The 26,683-nt window shown below is 42.8% G+C and overlaps 1 protein-coding gene across 2 annotated transcripts in view; it reads left to right on the top strand.

Moving 5' to 3' along the window:
• The first annotated feature begins 2,417 nt into the window (after positions 1-2,417).
• The window catches only part of TCERG1L (transcription elongation regulator 1 like), a 185,531-nt gene continuing 161,265 nt past the window's right edge, over positions 2,418-26,683 (top strand). The window contains exons 1-3 of one of the 2 annotated variants that reach the window (XM_082222900.1): positions 2,418-3,080; positions 5,837-5,983; positions 11,649-11,829. In XM_082222900.1, coding sequence (XP_082079026.1) covers positions 2,775-3,080; positions 5,837-5,983; positions 11,649-11,829 — 634 coding nt within the window. In that variant the 5' untranslated portion in view covers positions 2,418-2,774. The remainder of the gene's footprint in view (positions 3,081-5,836; positions 5,984-11,648; positions 11,830-26,683) is intronic. The other variant, XM_082222899.1, reaches the window with a different exon arrangement.

Below are 26,683 nucleotides of genomic sequence, written 5' to 3'. Positions count from 1 at the left end.
CTGAATGAACTTGAAAGCAGGAAGTTTGAAGATGTTTATCCAGAACTGAATTCATTAACAATGTGGGTGAAATGAAGGAAGGGGACACACGAATTAAGAAGCACAATTTTAAAGAAGTTCAAAGCAGAATGTAAAGGGGAACATCTGAGGTCATAAAGCCAGTGTGATGGAAAATAGAATCCCAACCTTCAGTGCAGTGTTCTGAATTAGATATTGTAACTGAGAAGGGGGGGAGTCCTTAGCTAAGTGTCAGGTTAGAGGGTTCTGACCTTTCTGAGCCGCCTGCCCACGCTGCTGCTGGAGAAGGAGGGGGAGCGTCAATCCACATTGCAATTCCCTGATATGCAGCTGAAAGTCCGAGTGGAACCCACAGATATGAGCTTAACTGGCAATTAAGTGCATTACTGGATAAAATGCTGCATATTATGTTCCTACAGCAGAGGAGAGGAGGTGGGCCAGGCATGCTTTCTGTGGAAAGGTGAACTACAGGGGACTGAAAGCATTCACACACATTGTGATAATTACTGTTCTTGGGCATTGATTAGAGATCAATGAAGAAAGGACTGGGAACAATGCTATGTGAGCCCCACAGAAACAAATGGAAGCATAGAAATGCTCTTGCCCTCCTCCCACTCATGGCAAGGAGGCTTTTGCTGATTGTCCCTGTAGATTACATATCTAAGCAGACTTATGTGGAAGTAAGTCATGTTAAAATGAATGGTAATTACTTCTATATGAACAGGTTTAAAATGGGATGTCAGGACAGATTGTTTCTCAGCTACAGTGTCTAATTTAGAAAACTACACTGAATCAGAGATTTGTGGAGTTGGAAGGAACATGAAGGACCGTCTCTTCCAACCCCCTGTAATGCAGGAATCTCAACTAGACCAGACATGACAGATGACCATTCAACCTCTACTTACAAACCTCCAAGGACCTCCCAAACCTCCACCACCTCCCAAAGGAGAGCAGTCCGCTGTCAAACAGCTCTTACTATCAGAAAGTTATTTCTGATGTTTAGTCAGAATCTCCTTTCCGGTAACTTGAAGCCATTGGTTTATGTTCTAGCCTCTGGTGCAGGAGAAAATAAGCTTGCTCCCTCTTCCATGTGACAGATGTTTCCTCTGTCTCCTCTTTTCCAGGCTAAATATACCCAACTCCCTCAACCATTCCTCATAAAGCTTGGTTTCCAGACCCGTGATCATCTTGGTTGCTCTCCTCTGCACACATCAACATCTTTCTTAAATTGAGGTGCCTAGAACTGGACACAGTACTGCAAGTGTGGTAGGACCAAAGCTGCATGGGGTGCTATTTCCCATCTTATCTTTTCCATTTGGGAGAATATGTAACTGAATGCAATGTAACAGCATGTGTGATACCATATGTGAAGCACCAGAAGGGCCATAGCTCAGTGGTAGAGCACATGCTTTGCATACCAAAGGTTCAGTCCTTGGTGTTCCCAGGTAAGGCTAGAAAACTCTGCTACCCTGTAATTCCACTGTCCATCTAGTGTAGACCAGATATGGTGAACTTGCATTCCTCTAAGTGTTGCTCCCATAATTCCTGGCCATGCTGACTGGTGATGATCAGACTTGGAGTGCAACCCCTCCTCGTGTGTGTGCGCACATAGATTCTGCATTCTAGGTGCGGACAATATTGGGCTGGATGTAATTAGCACTGAAATCCAAAGTCAGTGTTGGATTTTAAGGAGCAGCTACAAAGGGTTTCATACTTCTAGGGCAACACCTGAAGAGGAATCTGTTCATTTTCACCACAAGGAGATGTATGGCATATGCGACTACAACCTCCTCCAAACTCCACATTCCGACCCTCTTTTCTTCCCATTTGAACTTCCCTTCCTTTCTCACAGCTCCTCTTTCACACCCTCCGCAGCTACTCTTTGCCATTCTCGCCTCTCCCCCCCCTTCCCTTTTCTTCATTCCTCCTCTCCCGCCCCCGCAAGACCCCCTTTGAAAAGCGCGACACTTCTTAAAAGCGAGAGATGCCAAAGTCTGAATCTCCTGGGAAGCCCTTCCTTAACTCCCGGAAGTGTGTGAGGGCTAGAGGTAGTAGACAGGGGAAATGCACTCTGCATGTGCTCAGAGGCCCCTCAAAACCCTGGTCAGTTCTTCCTCGAGCTCAGATCCCTTCTGCCCCTCTCTTTCTCTTACTCCCTTGGCTCTTCTTTCTCTGGCTTCATCCTCCTCTCTCGCCCGCCTCCCGTCTTCGCGTTGCTTCCATCTTCCCTCGAGTCGTCCTCCATCCTTTGCTCTTGGATTCCCCCCTCCCTTCGCTGCTCCCCACCCCCGCGTCACTTTGATCTTATCTCCCCATGCCCATCGCACTCCTCTTTTCTCTGCGGCGCGCCCCGTCCGGTTTGCTAGAGGAGAGAAGTTAGAGGGCACCCGCCCCGTCCAGTCAATTGCAGCAAGAGCTGCGTGCGGCTCTTCTGCCTCCTCCTCCTTGTCCCGGGCTCCCTGCAACATCAGCAGCAGCAGTAGCGAGAGCAGCCGCCGCGGGGGGCGTGGTCAGGCGGGAGGGGCTGCGAAGGGGCGGAGCTCCCGGCAGCGCCACAGAACGAAGTGGAGCCCCAACCGGCTCAGGACTGAGGCGCCGCTGCTGCGACCGCTGCCGCCGCTCTCAGCCTCCATCCAGAGCCGGGGCACTGATGGGCATCCCTCGCCCCCCTGCCCCAGGCGCCGCGGATCAGAACCCCCAGCCGGGATCCCGCTGCCGCTCGCCTTCGCCGGTGGAATCGTACTGTAAGATGTAGAATGCTCCCGGTGCCGAGAGCCAAGCGGCAGCAGCCTCTCCTGTGGCCCGGGAATGCGGAGCCCCCAGCGCCTCCCTGGATTTGGATGGTCCCGAGCGCGGCGGGGCTCTTTCGGGTCGGGGGCGCCGCTGGGGTGGTGCCCCCTCCTCTGCTGCTCTCTTCGCCACCGCCGCCGCCGCCTCCTCCGCCGCCTGCGCCGCTGATCCAGGGGGTTTCGGGCTGGCAACTTCCCTGCGATCCTTTCCTGCCTTTGATGGCACCGGAGCATCATTCCGCGGTTCATCAGCTTCCCTTTCTGAACGGGCAGGTAAGGAAGGAACCTTTGCCTCTTTGCCTGTCTCCCCTCACCACCATCTGCCTCCCTCCCCCCGCCTTCTTTATTCGTGCTTCTTTTTCTGGTTGCTTTGACGGAGGGTCCTGTTGAAAGCGCACTTCGCTTTTCCTCACTCCCATCGCGCCGGTTCTTTTCCGTGGTGGGTTCAAAAGCGCCCAGGAGAATGAGAAAGGGGACATTGGGAAACTCGCTACGAGCCTTGGGAAACGCGTAAGCTGGCAGTGAAAGAGGTGGGAAAGGAACTTCTGTCGCTGTCCGACGCGCCGTGGTGCTGAAGTTCGCCCGTAAATTTCCTCGCTGTTGCAGACGTGTGTCTGCGCCTTGCTGTTGAACCGCACTGTGTCTCCACCAGACTTTAAAGACAAGACGAGGGGCAAAGAGAGGGAGAGAGACCACATTAACTATTAATACGAAGCTATTGCTAATGCTGAGCTCGTTCCTTTTCACTCTCAAACCACACGGACTGCACATTTCTGAGCTTCATACGTTTATAAAATACATCCAAAATAGTGTGCCTTCCTTACAAGACTGCAGTCCTCTGACATTTAGGGCTCATTCTTTGCTCGTTTTTTTTTTAGTAATGTCGCTCTCACGATTGCACTGGAACGACACTGCCATAAGGTCTATGCCCTGCTACTCCCTTAATACTCATTCCTGTTGATACCCTAATAAATCCATAAATAACAGGGCCGTGTATTTTACAGCAGTCAATCAGAATGTAGAGTTGTTTACTATGGAAAACTCGATAAAAAGAATGGAGTTACACGAGCCTATTGCAGATGCATCCTAGTCGCAAACTGGGCAGTGATTTGAAGGCTGGATTTGAGCATTTATTTTGCATTACAAATCATCTTCCATACAATCCGGATGATTGCATAAAGCTCATCTAAATAAAAACTACAGGTTATTCTAATATTGCAAGCAATGTTTCCTGACCATCTTAAACCAAAGTTATCACACTCTTTTAAAAATACCAGCATTTTGGGCCAGCTGGTGTATTCATTCAATGCACTATGCTGTTTTTACAATATTGTGCCTGCTCCAGGAGGCTTTCTCAAGGTGTAGAACAGGACTGATTTAAGAGAGGATGTGTTGCAACGCCAGGATGCTACCACTAGAGGTATTAAATGTCTAAGAACTTGTGTTTCCCTTCATGTTTAGAAATCTGCAAAATATATATTTTAATAAAAGAAGAAAGTGGGTGGCTGCACATGAATCTGCTCATTAGGACTAACCCTCTCACCATCACTTTGAGTTTACTGTGACAGCATCAGCTGGACATATAAAGAAAATCCTAAAATAAGCAATTGCATTCAGTGTCTTCTGCTCTGATGTTCTTTGATGTTATATGGCAGGCATTAGCTGTTCTTGATCACATATTAATTCAAGCAATAAAACTCATCATCACTGCTGGTTACACACACACACACACACGTGTGTGTGTGTGGATTGTAAGGCACATTTGAAAGTAGTGGTGGATGATCAGCTTAGAGATTAGCCTTAAGTATTTTTTAATACATGCATTAGATTTCATTGACTATGTTAATTATGGAATTAGTTATGTGTGGTGTTTAATGCCTCTGACATAAATTTGATGCTGTTTCACTTAGATGTTTGAACTCCAAATTCTTTGGATAAATTCCAGTTTCCTAATAAAATGTCTAAGCTAGAAATCTGTGCTGGCACTTGATGGTTGCATGTAGGAACAGAGCATAGTGATGAGGGAAAGACACACTCCAGGACCGAATGAAAATTTATGAACTTGGAGAACCATGGAATTGGATTGAAAGCAATAACATTCCTCTAGTTTGGATATACCAAAGGCCCTGTAGATGCCTTTGATTTGCTGTTGCCTGTGTAAAAGCTGAATGATCACTAATTTTAGTGAGATTTCCTTTGAACATAGCAGTTAAATTATGCTGTTTGTCATCCACCTAGCTATGGTTTTAAAACATTTGCTTGATGTCCAACAGCCTTGTCATATGAGCCACTGCTTATAAAAACAGAAGTTTAGGATGTGAAACAACCACTGCTGTACCTGGGAAGGGACATGACTTGTAGCATCATTCTAGCACTGAGAACTGTCTCAAGACACCACACCAGTGCCGTGCTGTGGTTTGTCATGGCTATATTCACAACAGCCAATACCATCAGATGTACTGCAGCAACAAGCAAAGGTGTTGTGCAGCACAGAATGGAGTGGAAATAGACTATGGAAGAGAGGTCTGCTTGAGGAGTGAATTGGGATGACTCATCTATGAGTAGGATTCCTGTTAGATTGCATCTAAAACAGAATTCAGGGTGAAATGTTGCACTCCATTGAGATAGAATTGTTTCCTGAAATCATAGGCAGACATACTCATATCTACATACCGTAGCTTTAGTCAGATTCCAGCTGGTCTCCACTAATTCTTTACCCTTGCCATATTTAATATTAGATGTGTACTAGGATCACAGTCACTCTTCACCATGGTATTGTAGTTCTGAGTTGCTGCATAAGCTCTTAGTAGTAGTAATTTATAGCTGAACTCAGTAAATTTCGAATTGTTTCCCCACCCCAGTGAATTTTTTTCATATTTTGGAGGAAGCAAAAGGATACATAAGAATCATATAATGTGCACTCAAAAATACATATGAAATAGAAATGAAAACATGAATAATTAACAAACAAAAGCTGTATGGACTAATATGTTAGAGTGTATTCTTACCTTTTAAAAACTTTATTTTAGTGGATGTTTGGAGCTCATTCTCCAGTGATTGGATTTTCACCTTCTTCAAGTGTGGAGTTTGTCCCTCTTTTTCCTCAAGTATACACAACTGCTGCTCCACACCATTCTGGGAAAAGTTGGGTAGAAAAGAGGCTTCCAAACTGCAAGGTAAGTTAAAATTTGCCTTCTTCTTCACTTAACAGGCATTGAGATTTTGTAGGTAGAATTATATTACTGTACCAATGTATGGGGTACAATTCATTCATTTAAAATATTGATCTCAGTATTAAACTTCCAAATTGGCTTACAAATTTTGCAATTAAATATATGAATAACAGTGAATTAATAATGCTGTTTCTAACCATCCTGAATCTCAACCCAAAACTATATTTTCCTCCCTGAACCACAAACCTGATCAGAACCTGAGTCATTATTTAAAAGTTTCTGATGAACCTCAACTGGAAGACTCCTGAAATAAAATGAATTTGGCAATCACCATTGTTGGTCATACTTAGAGTTAGAGCCATTGAAAACAGTGGACAAGTAGTATGTCTGTTGGTTTCAGTTGATGTACTCTGAGTTTGACTTAGTTTGTGATGACCCAACAGAGCCAGGTTACCTGTTCATAATAAGGCCTTATGTGGAAATGGTTCAGTTTGGTTGTGTATCTTTAATGTTTCATTTATTGTTTATGGGAACTTTAGCTATGCTGTAGTTATGTATCTTTTCTCATGCTGCAAGCCACCTTGAGCACTGTTTGAACTTTGGAAAGGTGGTATACAAATAAAATGTATGGATATGTATGCATGCATGTAAATGAAGACACTTGATGTGGTTCACTCACTGGCTCACCAGCAGCAGAATGAGCACATAAACCCTCCCTGATGTTCGTTTTATTTTATACATTTTGGAGTGCATCCTGGCTTATGCACCCCACCCACTTTAAGAGAGCTGCGTCTAGAGACCATCAGCAGGGGTTGGACTGGAAGCATTCTTCAAGCTTCAGACAGAAACCACTGATGAAAAGCATCCTGTTGCAGGAAAGAAAAGAGGATAGGGTCCCATTGTGTTCATTGCCTCCCCCACGTTCCAGTGTTGAGCCAGGTAAAGGTAAAGGTAAAGGTCATTAGGTCCAGTCGTGACTGACTCTGGGATTGCGGTGCTCATCTCGCTTTATTGGCCAAGGGAGCTGGCGTACAGCTTCTGGGTCATGTGCCCAGCATGACTAAGCCGCTTCTGGTGAACCAGAGCAGCGCACGGAAATGCCGTTTACCTTCCCTACTTGCACTTTGATGTGCTTTCGAACTGCTAGGTTGGCAGGAGCTGGGACCGAGCAATGGGAGCTCACCCCATTGTGGGGATTTGAACCGCCGACATTCTGATCGGCAAGCCCTAGGCTCTGTGGTTTAAACCACAGTGCCAGCCAGTGTTGAGCCAGACTGGGGACTAAAGTTTCTAAGCTGTTGCTGATTTGATTTGAAACATAGTCTTTCTAACCTAGTTACAAAAAGAATTTATTTGCAGTGGCTGTGATTGAAGTGTTGCCGGGTACAGAAGTCTGCTAGCCTGGTGACTTTAGAATCAGGGGAAAGTGAGCAGCTTCTTCCTTGTCCAGGAAACCTGAAGAAGCTCTCAGTCCATACACTGAGGAGCCCTTAATGCAGCAATGGGGAGCACAATGTGGGTGGGTGGGGAGGGACTCACTGGAAATGATATCCCACTCTGAGCTGTGCTTGTTTTGCAGGGGCCTAACAATATTTTGAGCATCCTTTATGCCAGGTAGTTAATCTACATAAACCAGGATCATTACCCTATGTAGAAAAGGAAGCTTTTAAGTACTGCTAGGTGAATGGGACCAAGTCCAAATGATAGCAGATTCCAAAAGATTAGAAGATGTAAGAAAGCAGACTGGAAGTGTATGTTTGATCAAAATATTGATAGGGGAATCCCAGCCTCATGATGTGTACTGATGTTAGACAGACTGTGTGAGAGAGGTATTTGTGATTTTATTTTATTTATTAAATTTCTATACCACCTTTTATCAAAGTATCACAGGGTGATTTATAATATAAAAACTAAAAAATATATAACATAGCAAGAAACAAAAACAATAACCCCTTCCACATGCACAGTTTAGATGGTCATAGGTTGTTTAATTAGCCAAAGGCCTGGCAGAAATTTAGTGTTTTTGCCTGGTGCCTAAAGATACATAACAACGGCAGCAGGTTAGCCTCTTTGGGGAAAGCATTCTACAAGCTGAGAACCACCACAGAAAAGGCCAGCCCTCATGTTGCCACCCTCTGGACATCTTGTGGAGGAGGCACACAAGGAAGGGCCTCCAATGATGATTGCAGGATCCAGGTCAGTTCATAAGAAGAAAACCTAAGGTTCAGCCTCACATTCCATTTCCATCTTGGTAAGGAACAATTTATGTGCATTACCCATATAACTAAATCATGGGGCAATTAATGAATATAATAAAAAATGCAAGGATATAAGAAGATTTTTCAAGTTTGATTCCACACACAAAAAGATCAGTAGTAGTAAATAATAATAATAATAATAATAATAATAATAATAATAATAATAATAATTTATACCCCGCCCATCTGGCTGGGTTTCCCCAGCCACTCTGGGTGGCTTCCAACAAAATATTAAAATACAGTAAAGCATCAAACATTAAAAGCTTCCCTAAACAGGGCTGCCTTCAGATGTCTTCTGAAAGTCTGGTAGTTGTTCTTCTCTTTGACATCTGGTGGGAGGGCGTTCCATAGGACGGGTGCCACTAACGAGAAGGCCCTCGGCCTGGTTCCCTGTAACTTGGCTTCTCGCAGTGAGGGAACCGCCAGAAGGCCCTCGGTGCTGGACCTTAGTGTCTGGGCAGAATGATGGGGGTGGAGACGCTCCTTCAGGTATACTGGACTGAGGCCGTTTAGAGCTTTAAAGGTCAGCACCAACACTTTGAATTGTGCTCGTAAACGTACTGGGAGCCAATGTAAATCTTTCAAGACCAGTGTTATGTGGTCTTGGCGGCCACTCCTAGTCACCAGTCTAACTGCCGCATTCTGAATTAGTTGTAGTTTCAGGGTCACCTTCAAAGGTAGCCATACATAGAGCACATTGCAGTAATCCAAGCAAGAGATAACTAAAGCATGCACCACTGGCGAGACAGTCTGTGGGCAGACAGGGTCTCAGCCTGTGTACCAGACGGAGCTGGTAAACAGCTGCCCTGGACACAGAATTGACCTGTGCCTCTATGGACAGCTGTGAGTCCAAAATGACTCCCAGGCTGTGCACCTGGTCTTTCAGGGGCACAGTTACCCCATTCAGGACCAGGGAGTCCTCCACACCTGCCCGCCTCCTGTCCCCCAAAAACAGTACTTCTGTCTTGTCAGGATTCAACCTCAATCTGTTAGCCGCCATCTATCCTCCAACGGCCTCCAGGCACTCACACAGGACCTTCACTGCTTTCACTTGTTCTGATTTGAAAGAGAGGTATAGCTGGGTATCATCTGAATATTGATGAATACCCAACCCAAACCCCCTGATGATCTCTCCCAGCAGCTGCATGTAGATGTTGAAAAGCATTGGGGAGAGGACAGAAACCTGAGGCACCCCACAAGTGTCTGAACACCCCACAGGGGTCTGAACACTCATCCCCCACCACCACTTTCTGACCACAGCCCAGGAGGAAGGAGCGGAACCACTGTATGACAGTGCCCCCAGCTCCCAGCCTCTCTAGAAGGTCCAGAAGGATGTTATGGTCAATGGTATCAAACACTGCTGAGAGATTCAGTAGAACTAGGAAACAGCTCTCACCTGTGAATGCCTGTGGGGAATTATCATTTTGAAAAATCCCTGTTCCAAAGCTTATGGAAAGCTCTCATTTGAGGATAAGGCTTCTTGCCTACTAGTTTAATGATATTTCCTTTCTATGTTGTAGGGATGCTTTCAAGGAAGCAACCCACTGTGTACATTCTACACATGGCAAAGTTTTAGGAAATTAGTGCCATGAGTCTGCCTGCACATTTGGATTAACTCTTAGGCTTACTGAGATATACTAAGAAAATTAATTATGATTTTTATTTGTTGTGTGTCTGTACCAAGATTCAGGTATACGCACAACCCTGTTCATAAGAAAGAATGTTACGAACAAAGTGATATACATGCATCATTTGATATCATATGATTTATGCATCATGGCCAGGGTCAAAAGGACTTGGGCATGCCAAGAGGGGTTGTTGTTGTTGTTTTTAAAAAATGCTTTTCTTTTTTGAATGTCAGACTTCCATGTTATATAATAAACACAAAGCAATTTTCTTTGTGGCCACAAAGTTTGTCATTTGATAAACAGAATCCCAGAGGATCCTCTGAGACATGTAATTTGGATAGTCTTTTAGGGCTCTGGAATTTATATATGAATCAATAGTCTCAAAAATGGAAATGCATTCACAGTGGGTATAGTATTTCTCCTAATGAAATCAATAAGAAACTTCCAATTTTAATGGAGCAGGTTTGAAGCTTATGTAGCTTGAATACTATCTTGCATTAAATAAGGTAAGTACCATGCCTGCCACAATTAATCAGCTGAATTGTTTAAAACACCATTGCTCCACTAAAAGGTATCCCTGATTAACTGGGAAGCAGATATATAGAGATATAGAGATAGAGATAGAGACCTTAGAGACCAACTAGTAGTCGAACTAGTTGGTCTCTAAGGTGCTTCTGGTTTGTTTTGACTACAGCAGACCAACACAGCTACCTACCTTTAACTAGATGATAGAGATAGAGATAGAGATGGTTCGAGCCAGAGGAGGTTATATATGCTTTAGCCCATTGAAACCAATGGAACTTGAGTGACAGTTGTTAAGTGGGGGGGATGTGAAGTGGTGGATTATCTGCAGTTTCTAAAGTTCTACCAGCTTGCAGCAGTCAAGGTAGAAGGCAGCGGGATGGACTTACCTTATATTTGTTCATATATGTATCTTTTTTAAAAAAATTAAAAAATCCCCCTATTGGTTGCAGTAAAACAAAATTATTTACCTCGGTTCTTGGGTGCATGGGGAGCCAAATATTGAGGCTCTCCAGAGAATGAAGGGACTTTGGGTACAGGCTGCAATCTGTCCCAGCTTCTCACTGCATTAAAAGGTCTGTTCCAAGGCCTAATGCCAACTGCCAGGGATAGAAGTACCTCCAGTGCTAGATCTAGGGCTATGGAGATTTTTGTGGGTGTAGCCTCCCCACCTCTCCATGAGTGGAGAGGAACCTCTGCCATATCCTAACCCTCTCTAGCTAGTGGATCTGGGCATTAGGATTGCATGCTCTCTCTCCCCCACAGGGCTAAATTGTGACTAAGTTATTTTGCATCAAATCCACTATTTTTTATTATAAGTACTCATAAAAGATGTAGATGAAACAGGAGTTTTTTTTACTTGAAGGAAGCAATGCAGTCTGATGATGTTAACTGGTTACCTCTCATTCTCTCACACAAGTCTTATTCATTGATTAGTTGGATTTATCAGTGAATAATGAATGGCACAACTGCACCCACTGGAAACAATATCTCAGCTTTATTTTCCATTCTTCTGCCGGTACAATTATTTTCTATTCTAAATTTTTAAGCTGTATATTTGTTCTGGCAGTGCTGTTTACAAAGGTTTGACATCAGATCGCTTGGGTAGATACAGAGAATTCAAATAATTAGAAGCTTTTCAGAAAGCCAAGGTTAATCTGATAATGGAGAGTTCCAATGAATGTTAAAGAAGCCATAGCAGTCAATTGAATTATATCATGAGCAATGTTTTTCTCTTTTTCTTTCTCCTCTTCTGGGCAGATTTATTTAAACAATGCCTTTGCTCTGGATTCATCATGGATACATCCTGAGGAGCTACGAATCTACCAGGGACATGATAAACCTCTTGTTATGACAAATCAAGTAGCTGTGGCTTTATCTAGGCCAGCTACTGCCCCTAGGCCTCTTCCTGCAGTGGTGTTAACACCCCAGCCTATTCCAGGTTAGTTAAAAATAAATAACTATGTTCTTGAGCTCTATGTTTTCCTCCCTGTTGATCTGTGCAATTTGCAGCAATGTTTCACTTTGAATTCAAAGCTGTTTCTTTTGAGGAGGCTGTATTCATTTGGGTTGAAGCAGGATGCAGATATAGGCAGGCTCACTTGAATGCCATCCTAGAGATTATTCAGCAATTGAGATAAATCAGGAGGGACATGAAGGGTGACTACATAGTGGCTATCGTGTTATGCAGTTTAGCCCAGTCATTTGCTCTGCTGATAAACGCCCTGGAAACCAAACCAGAAGCTGATTTGACATCAAGTTATGTCTTTACCAAACTCATTGAGGAGCATCATAGAAGAAATGAATGCCTTGATGGTGAATGTAGCACAGACCCTTGTCAAGGTCAATCTCTTAAGGCTACCGGAAAGCAAAAAGACCAAAGAAAATGTTTTCACTGTGGAAAAATGGGACATCTAAGGAAATATTGCCACAAGTGTGATTCTGAGCAGCCAAGAAAACTCAAAAGAAACTCAATCCCTAAGCAAAGGTTGAAAGTGATGTGTCTACAGAAATCTGGGACACAAGCCTCAAAGCTATCCACAACAGAATGCCTCATCACTGGTATGTTGTTTCTGGCACAAGCAGTCACATGTCAAATGCCAAGTCCTTCATTGCATCACTCAATCCAAACGACCAGATTTACTTTGCTGATGGGAACAGCATCACTGCTGAAGGGAAGGGCCAAGGCTTTCTCAAGTGTGTCCAGCCAAGGGACAAGTTGAAGCTCATTCCCATACTCAACAAGTTATATGTTCTTGATCTCTGTGGAAGTTTGTTCTCCATGAAGCATGCAACCAATAAGGGTCTTCCTGTACCATTTAACAGGAACAACTGCTTCATTAAGAAGGGAAAAGATGTACTAACCACTGCAAAGATAGATGGTAATCTTTACAAGCTTGTTCTTTCAACAGAAGATGCAAAGGCAAACAAGCAAGAAGTACATGACAAATGGAATTGCAGAATGGGGCAGATTCCCAGATGCAACCAAGGAACTTTCGAAGAAGCAATTGACAAGATGTTTGGAATTGTCAACCTGCAGTACTCTGATGAAGTGCATCATCTGTATTAAGGCAAAAGCAACTCACAAGCTGTCTTCAAAGGTCAGTGAGAACAGAGCATTTGCTGCTCTGGAGCTTGCGCACAGTGACATGTGCAAACCAGTGTCAACTCTCACAGCCAGAGGGAACAAATACTTTCTCACATTCATTGATGACTTCAGTCATTTCTCCATGGCCTACCTTCTTAAGAGTGAAGCAGAATTATTTGAAAAACTGAAGGATTGTGTAACATTCACCAGCAAAAAATTCCAGAGAAAAGTGCAAGTGCTTCGCACGGACAAAAGTGAATTTACTGGTCATAATATCAAGCAGGAGAATGACATACAGCATCAAACCACTGCTCTGTATATGCCCTCTCAAAATGGCATCACCGAGAGAAAGCATCACTCGCTAATGGAAATGTCAATGAGCATGCTGATTGATGCTGCTGTCTCAAGGAAGTTCTGGGGTGAAGCCATGAATGCAGCCAACCACCTGCAGAAGAGAAAGCAATAGGCACTACACCCTTTAAAAAATGACATGGAAAACCCCCCTGAGTATACTATCTCAGAGTTTTGGGGCTGTAAGTTCTATGCCTTACTTCTGCCCGAAAAATGCACCAGACTGCAAAATGTGCCAAACTGTAGCAGGCTTACAGCAAATCCTGCAAAAGCAACAAAATTCTGGATCCTAGTACAAAGTTGCTGTCTTCAACACAGTGTACTTTGATGGGACACCATAACCTGATGTACTGAAAGAGCCAAGTAATTATTCCAGTCTAATTCACCCAAGGGGCAAGGTCTGCTAACAGAACCTTCCCTGCGCACCACCACTTTATCAGAGGTGAGGTGAGGCGGCAGTGGAAGTCTCTAGTATACATAGGTTCTGGACACCTCCATACATGTTTGCCTCAGCATGCTGAGATGGGGAATGGCATTCCAATAGTCTGCTCGGGGGGGCGGGGACATGTGTTGAGTTAATCTAACCTTCATGTGGCTGTTTTACCACATGCCCAACTCAGCAAGAGCCTGCCGGAATAGCTTAGTTTGCTGTCAAACAACAAAATTAGCTTTTTAAGAAGCTGAGCCAACTTTCTGTAGAATATTAATTTCAAATGTGTATTTTTAGCACTCAAATTATCCCATGTAGATGGTTATTAACATGGATGGTTAATTGATCCATCAGTTCATCAAAACCAACTTACATACCACAGTATGCATGAAATCAATTCCATAAATTTGCATATCTCAGGTACGGTACACAGATAAGCAAGCTGAAATTGGTTGATTTGTTTGCTGTTTTTGAGTATATGCCTAGAAAGGGCCAGAAGATATATCTTTCAAAGGATAAATCTGGACTTGTATTTTATGGATTCCCCCAAAAGCATACTAATTGGCAGCAATTCTGATTTTTTTTAAGCCTCTGAATAATGATAATTAGAGAATGCAATGCATAGCAAGCCACTTGAATTTTTAAAGATTGTACTGGTCCTTCCTCCATTTGCTTAGATAAAAAAATGTATTTCAAACAATAACCAGATGGTAATTGCCCTGTCTTATTTTTACAGCTTTTCTTCTTAATGGAAAACAGTATTGCTTTAATGCAATTTTCTTCTTTCTTGTATTTTCCCGGAATAGTGCTACACAATGAGAAGAGATAATTTTCTCATACAGCACAGAGTTTCTTTGTTGGCGGAAAAATGTGATTCCTTGCCAGCCAGCAAGACTTATTTATTCCAATTAGCTTAGATTTTTATTTTGTATTGATACATGTCGGACAAGTTAGATAATTCTTGAACTTCAATGGCTTTTCAGATGTTTTACACAAAGCTGCCTTATCTTCTTGCTGCTCTTCCCTATTGATCCACTATTGTGCCTTCCACTGAAAATTATACAAAACCATAAAATACTCTGCGGATGGACAAAATAATAGGGATGTGTATTTATCTGTATCTGGATGAGAAAGAGAGTTGTGGTCTACATCCCAGCAAGGATCCATTATTAGTAGTCATTCCTGCTAATGGCCAGATATTACAAGAACACCAAACTGAAATCTATTGTTGCATTTGTTGCATTTTGATCTTTCTGTTCATTGGAAGAATAAGAGCAATTGACTTACTTTGAGTTTTTCATATTATACTCTTTTTTAAAAGGGGGTATAATGTGGAAAACGTAGCTCCTTAGGAGGCTAGTTGGTTGGTGAACTCTATTCATGTAACTGACAGTCCACTTATTTGGGGGACTATATTGTAACCTTTCAGAAAGATGGAAGATGCCTTGGAGGACAAGCTCCTTTTGTTGGTGAAGCTGACATAAGTAGTTCACATGAACTACTGGAATACTGGTTGCTGGAAACCGCAGGAGGGGAAAGTGCTCTTGTACTTGAGTCTAGCTTGCAGGTTTCCCATAGGCATCTGGCTGGGCACAGTGAAGAACAGGATGTTGGACTAGATAGGCAGGCTCTTCTTATGTTCCCATGGAAGGCAAATGGGGAGAGGGAAGGGCCAAGTGAAATATCTGATTGGGAGTAGAGGGTGGGGGTAGTTAAAGCAAAATTTCCAATAGGAAACTACAGTAATCCCTTCCTCCAGGATTCTGCTAACTTTTAATGCTTTGGTGCAGCAGCAGATTTCGCTCTTTTCAGCTGATTTACCTTCTGTGTAGCAGCTTTAGTTCTGGGAGCTTCTGTTTCATTAAATGATCATGCTAGTATGCTATGTTGGACTTAATTTGATTTCCAGTGGCAGCCATACTAGTTTGTTGCAGCAATAAAATATAAAGAAATGAATGTCATAATAATGGGCTACAGTCCACTTCATTTGATGCAAGTGGTTTTGAGTGACCTGTGTTAAAGTCAATTTAAAGTTTACAGGAAAGGGTCCCAAAAGCTTTCCTGATCATGCATTGGAGATTACACAAACGGGACACTGTGCTACTGTTGTCTTATGCTATCAAGCTCCTGTTGCTCTGTTATTTTTGCAAGTCTACCAGCTAAACTTATTCCATTAAAGATCAATCCTGTGGGAAAGGTGGAGTTCTGTAAAAGACAACCGTGGGAACAGATGGGTGAGGCATAGAGGCCCAGGAAGACTGTACTCATGTATCTCAGAGGGTATTTGTTAGTGGTCCCTTTTGGTGAATGATAACTTGATGATAGTAATGCCGTACAGAAGATTTCCATCAACCTGGTGCCCTCTAGATGTTGATGGACTACGAGTCCCATCACGACTGTGCACTGGTTCTGCTGGCGGGGCCTGATGGAAAATGTAGTCCAAAACACACGAAGCACACTAGGTTGTGGGATGCTGTTATGCAATGACCAAAAAGAGGAAGATTACTAAACTCTGATTTGCATAACTTGCTTGGAATACTGAAGCATAAAACAATCCAGTACACAAAGAACTATTGATATTAAAATTCTTTTCAATTGTTCTTCTGTGGAAGTTGTGCTGGGAAGATTGCATTTATGAGATACTTATTTGTCGAGTAATGTGTGTGAAGGAATGTAATTTCTTTTAGAACAGTTTTAATGTGATTGTCATGGCTGAACATATATAGGGATTCATGGTGAGAAACAGAATATTCACATAAGGAATTCCACTGTCCATAATTATTAACATTCCCTCTCTCCCAAGTGGAGTGACAGCTGAATAAATAAAAACAGATTGCTCATTCATTATGAAATATTGAAGGCTGGCAAAGCTCAGATGTCTGATTTGGCAATTGCAAATACCTGGAAGCTGATTTTTTTTTTTCTGTAGGAAAGAGCAATGGGTCAATATACTATGGCAGATAAAATCAGATTTCAGAAACCTGCATAATCTTTTTGTTGACCCAAAGATAGAAAAAAATGACACATTATTTTATCACCTAGGAATTATAGGGTTGTTCTTCCCCAACTCTGGTCAATATTTGTTGTTTAAACAGAGGACAGACTTCAAGGCAAAAATAATTTTGTCTGCTTCAGTTTGTGAAGGGTCAAAGAACTCAAGTCATTTAATGATAACTTAGCAATGTTCTTATTTTATCTGATGTGCCACCTAAAAAGCAGGTGTACATAATCAACCATTCATTAGATACTGCTTCATTTGTCAAGGTCAGCCTGACCTTCAGCCAAGTTACACACAGCCTTTTGATTACCTTGAAGTAGCTTTGATTTCCAAGGAAAGCTACTTCATTGAACTTAATATTTCAAGATGTGCAACATTAGTTAGCATATTTCTTTTCTTCCCTGAAAGCCATACACATTTATTATGCTTTTTGCAGTTCTCAGGAGTAAGTAGTAACATGGCAGAAAGTCAAGGGAAATTGGAAAGCTCAAGGGAAGCTGGAATAATTTTAAAGGAATGGATTGAAGTTTCTGGCTTGTTCAGTAGCCTGATCGCAACCTCTGCATAGTTTCTGTGGGATTTGGGGTCCATGCACTGTATTATTATGATCTACTGACGGGTGCAGAGCCAGTGTTTTTTAATGGCCAGAGAGCAGGTGCAGCAGGTCATTCTACCAACTGCTTCCCTATTTGTGCACCGAGAATAATGATATCTATAGCACCTACAGGTTTTTGCCATCTTGGACTCCACTGCCAGCCAGAGCTTGAGCAGCTAAAAGGAGCCAGCTTCCTCCCCCATTCCCTGCAGAAGTAGCACATGTTTTGCTTGCAAAATGTCCTAGGTTTAGTCCCTGGCATTTCCAGTTAAGACTAGCAATGACTTATTTTTGAAACCCTGGAGAGTCAGTGTAGGCAGTACTGAGCAAGATGGAGCAGTAGCCAGACTTGGTATTCAGTGGATTCTTGTGCCTGGGAGATCTTTTGATCAAAAGGCAAGGTATTCATTGAAACACAGGCATGCACACCCACATATATGACAAACATGCATATATGTGTTGGCATATATAAATGCTGCAAACAGTAAATACATCTTTAAATATTGTTTGGTCCTAGTTAAGCTAACAGACTGCCACGATGTTTTCACACTTTGTAACAGCTATGGAAATCTTTGGCCTGAAGAGTTAATTGAGCTTCCTATATCGCCCCATTTGGCTTGTGAGACTGTTTTGGCCAATCCACATCCACCTGCCCCACATTTTATGTTATATATGATGCCAGGTGTGGGGCAGGTAAAAATGTGACTCCCTATCAAAACAGAGAATGATATTCAACTAGGTTTTCCTCATAGCAGACCCTTTGAAATCAATGAACGTGACCGAGTTAGGCCTATTAAGTCCCATATGTCTACTCTGAGTAACACTTAGTTGACTACCACCCAACATTCTCAGGTCCTGTGCCTCTGCAGGCATCGGTGTTTGCAAAGACAACAATCAGCTGATTTTTGGCACTTCAAAGAACTGTGCTTTGTCCTCACGGTTTGAAATCAAACCATGCAGGCAAAGAAAAACTAACCACTTGATATCTTTGTGGCGTAAGATGATCACAAGGTGGGCAGCCTCATCCACCTGTCAATATTGGCTCAAAGTGGAAGGAGATAGGAATCCAGGCCATTAGCTGGATCTAGTCCCTCAACCCTGTTGTCACATGAGCCATGGAGAATGGGGGTACAAGACTAATCTCCAAATATGTTTGGAATGGTCAAATGAAATGTGAGCCTTGCAAAGTTTGGTAGACACTGTCTAGATGCTTTAAATTTTCATAATTTATGTCATTGGGCAAAAGGAAGCGAACCATAATGTTATAAGTGCCAGTAGCTTTAGTGTTTCACTGTGCACCTAGAATAAGAACTTCATGGTCTCTGTCTAGGAGCATGAAACTGTATATTCAGTCCTCTGTGTGTTCAGTCAGCTACAGGAATATGCAACATCAGCCCATATGATTTGCAGGCTGCATGAACCACCTGAACTGGCAAGGCCTATTCGTGCAAATTTCTGCCAACACTGTCCTTTCAGCTCCAGTCCCCCCAGTTGAAGCTCTTGACCTCAGGAATGGCACCTTCTAATTAAGCATCTTGATGCAGTCATATGTACCAGGCAGTCACAGCAACATTTGCTGTCTTGCAGTAATTCTTCAATGGGTCCATGTTTGTATGCATCCCTGGGCTGTTAAGCAGCTGTTGAAGGCAAGTGAGGAGTCTGGAATCTGGAGTCGAGTCTGATAACAAGCAGGAATTGGAACTGAGAAGTGGTCCAGAGGTCAAAGCCCATGGTAAAGGCAGGAGTACAAACCAAAGACCAAGCCTGAAGTCGGGATTAAATATTTAGCCAAAGAACACAGAGGAATGCTCAGGGGCCAGAAAGACCTGCTGCTCAGATATTTTATAGTCCTTAAGAATGTCTTAATTCTCAGAGTGTGTGCAGGCTACAGTTGCTCATTGGTGAGAGAAATAAACTCTTCATAAGCTCAGAGGCACTCACTATTATTACTTCATTGATATTTGTGCCTAGGAATTCTGTGCCATGGATTTACTGAGCTTTTTATGAATATGAATCAGTGTTTCTCCTGTGTATGTGATTGGTAACCCAGTACATGTGAGCACCAAGGTGTCCACACAGGATTTCCTTGATGCCTATGAGCACCAGGTTGACAATTCTCTGTTTTTATCTTATTTCTTGATGTGGCAGATCAGTTGCTAGAGCTGGAAGGCTCTGTGCCCTTGCAATCAAACTGGGTTTGAAGGATGTGGAAGGAAGGTGGGAGTACTCTCTCCCCCACTATCCAGTGGGCCATCCTGTGTACTTGCTTGTGGCATGCTGGCAATGTGAAGTTGGCTGCGGATGCTTGCTTCACCCCATGAAATGACTGAGAGAGATGCACTTGGACAGACAGAGAGATAGAGATCCATATCTGTGTGTATGTTTGTGTGTGTGGTGTTACTTTTATCTATAGTTGACCAAATGGCACATATAATAATAATAATAACTAGACATATTTGTCTAGTTGTTGTTTTTTTAAGTTCTTTATCTGTATTATGAATATTTTACATTGTTTTATATAAGCTGCTTAGAGGGGGTTTTCTGAATAAGCAGTATATACATCTTGCTAAATACCGTATTTTTTGCTCTATAAGACTCACTTTTTCCCTTCTAAAAAGTAAGGGGAAATGTGTGTGCGTCTTATGGAGCAAATGCAGGCTGCGCAGCTATCCCAGAAGCCAGAACAGCCAGAGAGATTGCTGCTTTCCCTCTTGCTGTTCTGGCTTCTGAGATTCAGAATATTTTTTTTCTTGTTTTCCTCCTCCAAAAACTAGGTGCCTCTTGTGGTCTGGTGCGTCTTATAGAGCGAAAAATACGGTAAACAAAAATAAACCAGATTGAGGTATGAGTGCTGTCCAACACGAGAGAAGAAGCAAGCAGCAGGAGTTTGTGCTAGTGAGATGGGAGCAGCTGTCACTTGCTGCAGTCAATGTGAGTCCCTTTGTAAAGGAGGTGACATTACTTTGAGGAGTTGGGTTATTTAAGGGACAAAAAATAACCTGATTTATACTACATGCCACTTCTGCTGCAAGAAAAAAACAGCAGCAGCAAAAGGCTATTGTTTGGTCCAGAGCAGCCCTTTTAATTCACCAGGCATATTCCACAAGGCTCAGCAAAAAAGGTTCCCAAAGCCTTGAAGCCAATGTGTGCCTGACAACTGGCCTTAACAAATTCAGAGTCAATCACAGTTATGATAAGATGGTGGACTTAGGAGTTGCCTAACCCACAACTGCATGCAATGTTGAAGCCTGAGTGCCCTTCATTTGAGAGTGGGGATGTGCTAGCTGTTGTTGTTGTTTAGTCGTGTCCAGCTCTTCGTGACCCCATGGACCAGAGCACGCAAGGCACTCCTGTCTTCCACTGCCTCCCGCAGTTTGGTCAGACTCACCCCACCTTTAATTACCATATTTTTTGCTCTATAGGACACACTTTTTCCCTTCTAAAAAGTAAGGGAAAATGTGTGTGCATCTTATGGAGCGAATGAAGGCTGCATGGCTAAGCCCAAAGCCAGAACAGGGAGACGGAGCGCTGCACAGCACTCCATCTCGCTGTTCTAGCTTGGGGTTAGCTGCGCAAAGCCTCCGCAGGACAGTGGGGAGAAGGCACCCGCTGCCCTGCGGAGGCTTCACAGGCTGTCCCCAAAGCCAGAACAGCAAGAGGCTATCCCAGAAGCCAGATCCCTCTTGCTGCTGTGGCTTCTGGGGTTCAGAATTTTATCCTTCTTGTTTCCTCCCCCCCCCCCAACTAGGTGCATCTTATCTTCCGGTGCGTCCTATAGAGCAGAAAATACGGTACATCCCTATTGTCCTCCACACATTAGAGGGCAAAGTATGTAGTACTCATAAAGACTCCCTGTGAGATAGAGGTCACATTTACACCATACATTGCACATGGCTCCCTGCTTCCCCGAGAATCCTGGGGATTGTAGTTTATTAAGGGTTCCTGGATCTGTAGCTACAGTTCTCAGGATTTAAAGTCACAGCACTTTGGCATGGTTGGAATACAGTGTGTGGTAAATTAATATATATCTGGTAACACTATGATTTCCAACATAATACAAACAGGTAATAAAAATCAATATGGTTAAAAAATGAAGGAATGTTTATATTTTGTGAGTCCCTTTAGTATTATAAAAGACTTTACAAGCTTGCATTTATGGATTTGTGAATTTTTAATTGATTATTATTTTGCATGTCTCAGGATTACAATATTGTGTTCAAAGTGACACACTGTTGATTGCCATTTTATAAGTTTCTAATTTAGTGCATCCTAATGTAGCTTTGCCAGGAAACAAGTGAGTAGAGATGCAAAGACCTACACCCTATTTTGGTGGTATCACTCATAAGATTATAATCGTGTGTAGCCAGAGAGAATAACCATTTTTCTGGCTCCGAAGCCAGGGAGCAATATTGCTCTTTTTAAACACAGGTGACAAGCGAGTCACTGTTTGCAACCTTAGCATGAAGGATGCTTTTAAATTCATGGTTCTACAAATATTTTTTTGTTAATGCAAAGGTCTAGCTTTCAGTAAACACCATTGTTATGTGACATTCTCATACTGAACCTTAAAATAATTAAACCACTTTATCAGAATGGGCACACAGTACAGGCCAAGGGAATCACGTGTTTAAAATCCCCTTGACCTTTATGTACAATATTCAAAGGACAATGAATAATCATGATCACTTCTGAATGATGTGCCTGTTCCTGTCTGCCCATTTCTAAGGCTGAGCAAACAATTTGATCTAAGCATCTTCCTCCAGATACATTTCACGTCTTTCTCCAAGTCTTTCCAATTCCCCATTGTCTGCCTGGATTTTGCATTCAATCCAAGTATCTGCTAGTAAAAGTTCAAGGCTCAAATTCTAGGCATGATGTATTCTAGCTTCTTATGAATTGAGAGCATAGTGACGGCTGCAAAGCTCAAAACCTATCTCTCCCACCCCCCCACCACCACCACAAATATATAGGGATCCTGTGACATTGTTGACATTGCACTTTGGTTCCTTTATTCTCCACATTAGAATCTACAAATCATTTGAACTGGCATGCTCACTCTTAAAGCAGAACATACTGAGACCCACTGAAACAAACATGCATGCCTATAAGCCCATTTTGCTTCATGGAAGCAACTGACATTATTGCATATTTCATTCATTCCCATTTACCTCAGTGAGACCACTCTAAACAGAGACAGCATGCATATATGGAAGTAGTCCCCAATTAGGTGTTGCTTCTGAAGAAACCTTCCTGGCTTGGAATGGCCAGTACACACAAACACACATACACGTTGACAATCCTTTTCATATGTTGAAGAAGTGAGTGGGCATGCATCTTCCATTTCTGCTCACAAAGAGGATAGCCAGCCCAGGAAGTATATGTTGGCTGACTCAAGCTGTTTGTGAAACCAGCTATGAGACTCTACTTGTCAAAACCTACTCATTCTGAAGCAGCTAAATGAATTAGGAATGTGCTGAATCCCCCAGAGAGATGTCACCACCAACTGTTTTTGCATCTTTTAACATCCTTGTACGTTTTGCCTGCATAGGACCCTCCAAATCGGCTTTTGAAATCTATGGAGGTGAATGCAAATACTTTGAGATCAGAACATGTAGCATTTATGTACTTGTGAAGAAATAAACATGCTCTTGATCACTTCTGGTATCTACAAGAAAAGGTGACATCTCTATCACTAGTATTGCACTGAAAGCATTTCCCAGCAAGCAGGACCACAGCAACGTGTGCCATTGTAAAGAAAATCTATCTGTTTTCATCAGAAAAAAGTATCTGCTCTGGAAAGATCAATGGACACTGCACATTCCTTTATAGTACTGCTAAACTGAAGGCAGAAGCAGCTGTATTGTGGTAGCCCAGAAACAATCATTAGGTGACCAAAGTGTAAGTGTGTGTGTTCATGAAAAATATTTTAGTGCTATTTTGCTCTGCTTAAGAATTACTAAAGTTGCCAAAATGTCAGAGAGTTGGATAACAACAACTTAAATGATAGTACTTTTTAAACTCTGTAGCTTATGGTTAGCTAAGCTTCAGATGTTGTAGACTACAACCCCCCATCATCCCTGGCAAATACCCATGCTGGCTGGATCTGATGGGAGTTGTAGTCCACAACAACTAGAGAGCACCATGTTAGCAATCCCAGTGGTAACTTCTAAGCCACAGACATTAATCTTTTGGCATTTAAGACTGCAAACATTTTAAAGTTGAGATGTTTCTGAGAATTCATGAACCAGGGGGTAGAGTGGTTCTCAGTTTTGTGCTGCACAATCAGAATTAGGGATGAGATTTTCCTCATCTGAATTTCTCCCCAGATTTTGGTATTCTGAATTACTGGTACTGGGTATTATTTCAGAAGTGAAACTAATGCATCAATAATTATTCTCTCTTCCAGAAACACAAACAAACTGATTATTTCTTAATTTTGTATTAATAAGGACCATTCCACACAAACACTTTGCCACATTTTTCAGTTCAATTCAATGAAGAGGTGATTGAGACTGGATGGCTTTAGCCTAGGATAAATGCATATCTCAAGCAAGGCTCCACACACACTGTCATCTCTCCAGTAGTCTCCCATGTCTGAGGAGTAAGCTGTTGGGAAGAATAATGTCCTTGCTCATTCATCCATTCAGGGTCAGAGTTGCATTGGAACTCTGTCTCTGGTTACAGGTTGTTCCTTCTACCACAGATCTTTAACCTGCAAGGAAGGGGGAGCTTACCATGAGTTTGGGGCCACCACTATCAGTCAAGGCAGTGGAGTGTTTAGGGCTTCACAAAGGTGAAAGTGCTCCCCATTGCTTCCCCCAATTTGTTGTGAGGGACTCATCTGGATTAGGGGTTGGTGGCAAATGGCTCCTCCACAATTCAAACTGCTTCTGAAAGGCACCGCTACAATCTATTCTATAAGGCATGGGCATAGCCAGGGTTTTTGTTAGGTGGGCCAGGCTTTTGTGGGGGAGGACAGAGCCTCAGATTTGAATTGATTTGTATTCATTTTGATTGAATGGAGGGGCAGCTGCCCACCCTGCTCTCCTTGGCTACCCCCATGTATAAGGTTGGACTGATAACCAACTGAAGCTCTGTTCTGACATTGTACCTTTCAAGGAGGTGACCAAGTGCATTCACATGTTGAATGAGAAGGTCTGAAGAAGGCTTGTAAGCGTGTGATGTTGATGATGATGATGATTACAAACTCCCCTTTCCCCCAGAACAGGATTCAAGTATTTAATTTACAAAAATTAAAATAGCACAGACATAATAGAAAAAGCTTAAAAGATAATAAGAATTAAACTTTCAATAGAATTAAAACTATATAAATACAAATTTATTGAAATACAGCTAATAAAAACAGCACAGTACTATTAAAGCCCTTTCCTTAAAAAAACAGTCAGTTCCCAAAGGCCTTCTGCTAGCAGGACAAGAAGAAGAGTTTGGATTTGATATCCCTCTTTATCACTACCCGAAGGAGTCTCAAAGTGGCTAACATTCTCCTTTCCCTTCCTCCCCCACAACAAATACTCTGTGAGGTGAGTGGGGCTGAGAGACTTCACAGAAGTGTGACTGGCCCAAGGTCACCCAGCAGCTGCATGTGGAGGAGTGGAGATGCGAACCCGGTTCCCCAGACTACGAGTCTATCACTCTTAACCACTACACCACACTGGCTCTCAAGGTGGCACCCAACATGGTGGGAGCCAATTTTCCTTCTCTAGGAGGAGGTCCTCTCCCGTGTCCCCACCAAGCATGCCTGTGGGGGTGGTAGAACTGAAAGAAGGGCCTCCCTTGAAGACTTCAGAGCCCAGGCAGCTTCAAATGGGAGACCAGATAGCCTGGGCCTAAGCCGTATATGGCTTTATAGGTTCAGGTGACACACTTACAAATCCACCTTCAGGACCTTCCTGCTCAGAGGGGCAGGGCAAGTGTAGACGGGTTGGGGTCCTACACACAACCTAGCACCCCCTCCATGGAAACAATTTAAGAATGCCTGAACAGGGCTATACAGTTTCTGCTTAACGTAGAGATGTTCAAATGCTCTGCATATGTTGCCTACCCCGAGCTCTGTTTCGTAGGTTTCCCTCAAGCAGTCTCCCAAATGCATTACAGTACCAACAAGGTTGCCCATGTGATCATTCATGACGTGCATATCAGAACATATCCTTGACACAGTGGGAATTTGCCAGCGTTGCTCCAGAAAAGTACTTGGTAGAGTTCTCTCAAGGTTAATGGAAGTTCTTTTAAAAGAGAGTGCAGAGGTGGTGGTGGTGGTTGTTGCTTCTAACGAAAGATCTCTCTCTCTGTCGCTCTCTCTTATTACTCACTGAAGTTTCTTAGGCTTATCAGTTTCCCAAATATTTTGTTTTTCACATTTGTGAGAGCCTTCTAGCATGTTGGCAGCCAACAACTAGTTGAATTGACAGAGAAACAGCAACAGCAATCAATATCCATATGGCAGAAGCCGGCAGTAGCAGCAGCAACAATTAAGAAACATGCGGCCAGACTTGCTGTAGCAAAACAAGAAAATGTATAATCCTAACATCCATTAACTTCAGATACAGATCTAGCAGGGACTGGCAGCTCTCACTCTATTTTTGCAATCCATCAAATTTTCTGAGCAAGTGGCATGTTTTCTGAGGAATATGAGACAGAAGAACATAATCAACACATAGCCATCAGTAATCATGGGAGCTGCCGAATCATTTTGGGGGGGGGGGAGAGGAACAAACTCTCTGCTAAATGTCTACCTTTCTGCTTCTCTTTGGTTAGACAGGCTTCCTCCTTTCCCCCTGAGGCCTTTGATTCACAAACTCCATTTATTCTGTCTTTGATTTCAAGTGCCGGCCATATTTCACTGAAACATAGGAAGCTGCCTTGTACTGACTCAGAACATCAGGCCACCAAGCTCAGTATTATAACACAAAGCAGCAGCTGAGATTTTCAGACAGGAATCTTTCCAAGCCATACCTGTAGATGTCACATCAGGAATGCAATTTGGGATCTTTTGCCATTGGATCGTGTGCTCTACTGCTGAACAATGTCCTTTCTTCTATTCTACTGTAATTGTGTAGTGTGTGAGTGTGCACATGCCCAAAGCAGCAAGATCACTATTACAGAAACCAGGATAATCCACTGAAACTTGAGAATGTTTGGCCTTCCTAATAAAAGAAGAACCTAATATCCAAATTAGTTACTTAACTTTCTGTCACAAGTGCTTCTTCCTAGACCACTCCTTATAAGCTTGGTAGGGTTTTAAGACAACAGAGTTATAGCCAGCGATGGTGACTTACATGATATAGTTTTATGTCCATTGTCCAAGTTGGGAAGT

The sequence above is a fragment of the Podarcis vaucheri genome (assembly GCF_965113315.1).
Source record: "Podarcis vaucheri genome assembly, chromosome: 5".
NCBI classification, from domain to species: domain Eukaryota; kingdom Metazoa; phylum Chordata; class Lepidosauria; order Squamata; family Lacertidae; genus Podarcis; species Podarcis vaucheri.
The sequence above is the reverse complement of the archived record's forward strand: the minus strand, read 5'-3'. Positions and strand labels throughout refer to the sequence as shown.